This window comes from Alosa alosa, chromosome 15 (assembly GCF_017589495.1).
Source record: "Alosa alosa isolate M-15738 ecotype Scorff River chromosome 15, AALO_Geno_1.1, whole genome shotgun sequence".
Classification (NCBI taxonomy): Eukaryota; Metazoa; Chordata; class Actinopteri; order Clupeiformes; family Clupeidae; genus Alosa; species Alosa alosa.
In genome coordinates, this window is record NC_063203.1 from 12,980,145 (window position 1) to 12,986,144 (window position 6,000).

Consider the following 6,000-nt stretch of genomic DNA (forward strand, 5'->3'; position numbering starts at 1 on the left):
TGTGTGTGTGTGTGTGTGTGTGTGTGTGTGTGTGTGTGTGTGTGTGTGTGTGTGTGTGTGTGTGTGTGTGTGTGTGTATCAGTGACACATGAAATCTCCTCTCTGCTGGAGTGGACTGCGCTGTGAATCTGTGAGTTTATCTCAGTGAGCCTGTGTCGGGACCAGAGCAATGGAACATCTTTACAGCCAGTGAACACAATGACGTAGTTGTTTACCCTCGCCAATAAAAAAAACACACACACACACCCCTGGTCCAACTCTCACCATCCCACGCTCTCTCCTCATACCACACACACCACACACACACACACACACACACACACACACACACACACACACACACACACACACACACACACACACTGATATGGCGCCGGGCCAGCAGGGTGAATGAATGAGGGGGTTTAAATGAGACTGCTCAGCCCGTTTGATGTAGAACACTGAGCGCTCTCTGTGCCGCCTCACAAACGCGGGGAAGCCACCAGTGCCGTCTTATCTTCTCCACTCTCACTAGTTCAGTCTCCCAGCCAGGGGCATTCTGCAAGATCAAAATTTGGGAGGGCACAATTTGGGAAAGAATGGGGGGCTAATAATGCTATTTATATAGTGCCATACCCAAAGATTTTGAGTGAATCTCAGGGTGGGCACGCTTCAATAAGCATAAGGCCTTTGCTTCCAGCACATCACCAACAAATGCTGTATGATCACATCAATATGCTATGTGTACATCATGAGTTGATTCGAGTAGGGAGTAAACATTGGAAAATAGAGGGAAGGGGCATCTTCTTTCCAATTACGACCAGAATTATTGCATTGCATTAGTGGTTTAGCTATTTTGACAGAATCTTTTATCAAAGACTACAGTATATACAGTAAAGGTGAGCATTAGCATCCAATCCAAAACCCTGGCAGAGACCTTGGTGAGTATACAACGGAGCAACAGAATGATCACCACGATTCTATTCAAGGTTTCACCCAAGAAGCAGAAAAAACGAACCTGATAAAGCAACATTCCACACCACTTTCCCAAAGTGTTTTTCTTTTCTTTTCTCTGCACATGACCAGGGCAAAAAGAAACTTGCCCTATAGACCCTTTCAACAATAAAAACAAAAACAATGCTTGAACGTTCTGTTTGGGCCCCAATCTACTTTCTCTGCATTAAGATAACATATGGAATGTTAAAAAGGAAGTCTTGTGGGGCCAACTATGATGCTGATAATGGAACTCTCTTGAAAGGGTCCATAAAGAAGATTACTGCTGGTTGTCCAAAGTCCTGGGGGTGGGGGAAGTGGTGGTGGTGGGGGGTGGGCTGTGTAGGAGCGGGGAAGATTTACCACTAGTGAGTGGGGGCAGACTTTAGTCACAATCTGATGCTGGTGGTCCTGGGCCAAGAAAAACTGGGAGATGTTAATTGCTGCGCACACCATATGGGCCAGATTACAGGCTTGTGGTGAGGGGTCATGATGAGAATGACAAAGATTAGGTGGCCTCAGTGACAAAAAAGAGATGATTTCGAAAAGATTAGCGACAAAAAGGACAGATTGGCGTGTGTTTGTTAGTGCTAAAGCAATGGAGGGAGAATGGCACTCGTGGCACACATTGCCTCTAGGTGAGTGGGATGAGACTGTGTATGTGTGTGTAAGGACAGTTCACAGGTAAAGATATACAAGGGGGTGACTTGTGTCTTCGCCTCCTGAGTCTGACCTGTATGAAAGACATTGACGATTTCTAAGAGAATCCGTTGTCATGACATAAGTAATGACATAAACAATCAATTCAATCCCAGTAACCTAGTAACCCCACACAGGCAATATTCTACAGGTACCCGACAGTCTTTGAAAGTCTATCTTCTCACATCTCGTGTTTGATAAGTGGCGAGCATGTTTCATGAAACCTCTTATCCAAGAGCCTTCAACCAGGGGCAAGACCTGTGCGACTAAGGTTACTACCTTTGACTGATGCAAACAAGCTTTATTTCACATAGCTCTGAGCTGCTGGGCCAAACCCAATCCTACACAACCACAGCCTGAAGTTGCAGCTCCCTTTTTCTCAACTCAATCACCAACTGAAACCGAAACACACAGCCATGTAATGGGCAATTGATTGCTGCTTTTGTTGGGTCTACTTTCAGATCATCAGATATATGGACTGCAATTTCAGCCTCCTGTCCTATCGAGCCCCCACCACAGCAATCAGTGATCAGGACCTACCAAATTGATTTATGTTTGCCGCTACAACCAATACAACACCTAGGGGAACCTTAAACCAATCGAAACAGGAAAAGTAAGGATCATGTGTGGCATCCTCTGAGATAGGATGAATGATAAAAAGGTTGATTCATTATGAAATTGATATGACACCAGAAATGAAATGTCTACAGATAGCTTAGCTTTGGCGTCAGAATATGTGGACCTACATCAAATATGTCAGCAAACAGATGTTGATAGAAATGTTTTTCCCCCTAATGAACAGATGTCATTATTAATGAACAGAAAAGTATTTGATATTTCAGAGTCCATCATGAATATTTGTCCGATGTACTATTGCCTGGGTTTCCTAATAGAGTGAGAGTGGCTAAGATGAAAGCCCACACAGAAACTTCTCTCTTTCAGCACTGATAATTGCTTCTTTGCATGTACACCTTTCACTAGTTTTCAGAAAGCTGTCTCAAACCCTGGAAAACAAACAGGAAAACACAACAACATCACTGTTTCTCTGTGAGCTATTATCAAAGAACCCTCATAAAAGTTGGAGGCTTGATATCTGAGGAGATGTGTGGTGTACACAGAATAACATTTATTTTTGCTTCCTGGTTTTGCTATTTAATGTATCAGAATTCGAGAAACCCAAGAAACCTTGAGGCTATGAGTCATGTAAGGGTCAAATACTGACTCAGAGTTCAAATTTAATTGGTGGAGATTTAATATGCTTAGCTCTACCTGACCTTAACTCTAGTAGTGGAAGTAGTGGACACGTTACTTTTAAAATAACCATGACCAATTAGCCACCAAAAATAGAATGGCACATAATGAATCATACTGAGTTAACCATGGTTAAACCTATGACATAAATCCGCACAATTACTTCCTAAGTCCCTTATACATACCGGATTTTTAAGAGGACACAAAGGTCTACATTAATAAACATAGCCATACACCATAATTGTTAAAACTGATGATTAGGAACCATGAAAAACAACAACAGAATCAATGTCATAGAAACACTTAGCCAACATGAGTCAAATTGACCTAGTGGCCCTTCATAGGACAATGCTAGTAGATGTCCTTTGGGATGGAGGAGAGTCTATTTAAATGTGCATAAGCCACACTTTGAACTGATGTTGCAAGGACAGCATTTGACATCTTTCTCACAATACAGGGTAGCTTGCATGTCTCATGCAATAATCAAGTTTTTAAGTTTTTAGTTTTATATGTATTTCCACATACAGTACAGTGGAGAATCAAGCGTTTCATATGCACCTGGTAGTGAAAATCATCAGCTAGTTATAATGAGAAACTAGCCTATGTGAGATTTTTGCCATCATGAATAACTTCATAATTGACAATCCATATGACAACTAGTTAAGTCTTCCCTTCCAATTATCACGAATTCGTACATTTCCAGAGCAACTGCTAAAAGAGGTTGAAAACTAAAGCAGTATTGACGGTGCTATAAAAGTACTTACCGATTCTAAGGACTTGCTGCGAACTCAGACCAAACTCTGCCACCAAGTACAGCAGCGAAAATAACAGTCCCATCCTTTTCGCCATGGTACACGTTGAAGAATCGATTTTAACATTGATTCTTATAGTTTTTATTCATGCTGGCAATTTTACGATTCTTGTATCCGTCATGGATGAACAATTGGCATCGAACCGGTATCTTCTCCATTAAACAGTCCGTGACAATGATGCTTCTTAAGCTGTTAGTAATTGACCAAATCACAGAGGACATCCTTGTGATACCCTACTACAACAAACATCCAAAGAAGTCGAGCTGTCTCCATCTCAAGTTGTCCATTCGTACATCCATAATAAATTCCTCCTTGGGCAGACTCGAACTGAGCAGAAACTCGGGTCGGTGAACCTCGGGTAGACGAGCGCGTCCTTCTCCTTGCGCGTACTCAAACGAGGGCACGGGCAAGCCGCTGATCCGCAAACATGGATACGTTCGGAAGATTAACTTCAAATCTGGCAACAGTCGACCCCGACAACGTCTTTGCTTTGGTACACCGAGGAATGATTAAATCTTTGCTCTAGTCCTGATGGAAACGCAGATCTAATCTCCGCAACGGGCACTGACGCTCACTGAAAGATTAAACTACCTCCCCAACAGTTTTATTTACCACAGTCTGATAGAGAGATAACCAATTACTTTGCCCTCTTGCACTTTAACCCACATTACAATAAGGCCACCCACATTAGGAATCCATTTTGTTGGGGAAAAGTCCTTGGAAGATGCAGTAGAATACTTAGAGTCCGACTCTGATTGCTTTCTTCAGATGTTTATCCTAGATCCATACTCGACTTCTTGGCGCATGTGCTCAGGCTTCTGAAATGCAGAACAACAATAGCTTCACAGCATCACCCCTGTTTATCTAATATGGATTCCACTGAAAACAAACAAACAAACAAAAATGGATCACCTTCTCTAGGTCCTCGGGTAACTTGGTGGTCACGGATGATGTATTTAGTGGCACTGGCAACGTTATTATTTGCAACGTTACTTTACGCTGGTGGAGTGATCCAGGAAATTATTAATGGATAAGAAAGATTGTTTGTTTATATGGCTCACTGTGGATTTGCATGCAATATGAGAAGGATTATGATGAAGAGGCAGTTCTGTAGGATACTGTGTGGTATGTCAAGTGAGAAGGCGAGTGAGGGTGGTTGTACAGTATTTAAAAAGTTAATTAGGTGCACATGCAAAAGTTTGTTGGTGAAAGGATCAACAAAATCCAGATGTTTGCATGGATCTAGTCTAATTATGACCGCCGCTAGCGAAGCTTGTCAAAGTTTTTTTTTTTTTTTTCATCTACTTCCTGAATTTTTGGTCAACGATACCCGGGACACCGAACCACCGGGGCACATGGAATTTGGTGGGTATGTAGCCCCAAAAAATGCAGTTTTTCCTAAATAACTACCTGAACTGTGGCACCGAGGATGAAGACATTTTTATGGTATGTTGGTCTCAAGGGCCCACATCAACCTAGCCCATAATCACTCATTTGTGATTTGCACCCCCCCCCCCGGTAAAAAATGAAAATGCAATATCATTCTGCTTTAATCGCCCCTCTCTTCAGTTAAGATGTTCAGAACTGCACCACATTTTATGTGTATGATTAACCTGACATTCTCTGGGGGTATGCCAAGTTTCGTAGAATTTCATCCATGGGGGGGTCTAAAAAAATTAAGTGATGTGTACATTTAGTGACTGTACACTCATTGGCCTGTAGATGGTGGGGTGGTGCACACATATACACGCACACACACACACACACAGGTACGCACATACCATCAGTATCGGCATTACAACGGCCGATACATAATTACAAATTCAGTAGGATTAAAGGAAAACCAAATATTCATCATAATAATAATTTGGTTACATTTCCAGTGTTGGCGTCACGTAGTCGTTTGTCCACCAGATGGCGCATCGTTGCAGTGAGACGTAATTTTGTTGGAAATTAATCTAAAGTGGGTTGGAAAGACACCACGCTTCCTACAAGGACAAGACTGTAGTTTACCGCTGAGAACGTCTAATAAGGGTAGGATGATTTCTGCATGACATGTAATTCCCATTTCTTCTTGAAGCCGAAATAAATCTGCGAATGTTTATCGGACATGCTTGGTTTTTACTGTAGGTAGGCTACGTTAATCTTAAGTTATATCAATAGCCTGGAGTAGGTAAAATAATGTTACCGTTAGCATTGGTTGAGTGATAGATGTCAATTTGATTATTGATGTATTTGTAGAAAACCATAAATACGGTTATATGCT

At 41.9% G+C, this 6,000-nt stretch overlaps 1 protein-coding gene across 2 annotated transcripts in view; it reads right to left on the reverse strand.

Annotated features, from left to right (window-relative positions):
- LOC125308354 (glutamate receptor ionotropic, kainate 1-like) overlaps nucleotides 1–4,416 on the reverse strand; it is a 31,163-nt gene extending 26,747 nt beyond the window's left edge. The window contains exon 1 of one of the 2 annotated variants that reach the window (XM_048264810.1): nucleotides 3,687–4,416. In XM_048264810.1, coding sequence (XP_048120767.1) covers nucleotides 3,687–3,771 — 85 coding nt within the window. In that variant the 5' untranslated portion in view covers nucleotides 3,772–4,416. The remainder of the gene's footprint in view (nucleotides 1–3,686) is intronic. The other variant, XM_048264809.1, reaches the window with a different exon arrangement.
- Between the last annotated feature and the right edge of the window lie 1,584 nt (nucleotides 4,417–6,000).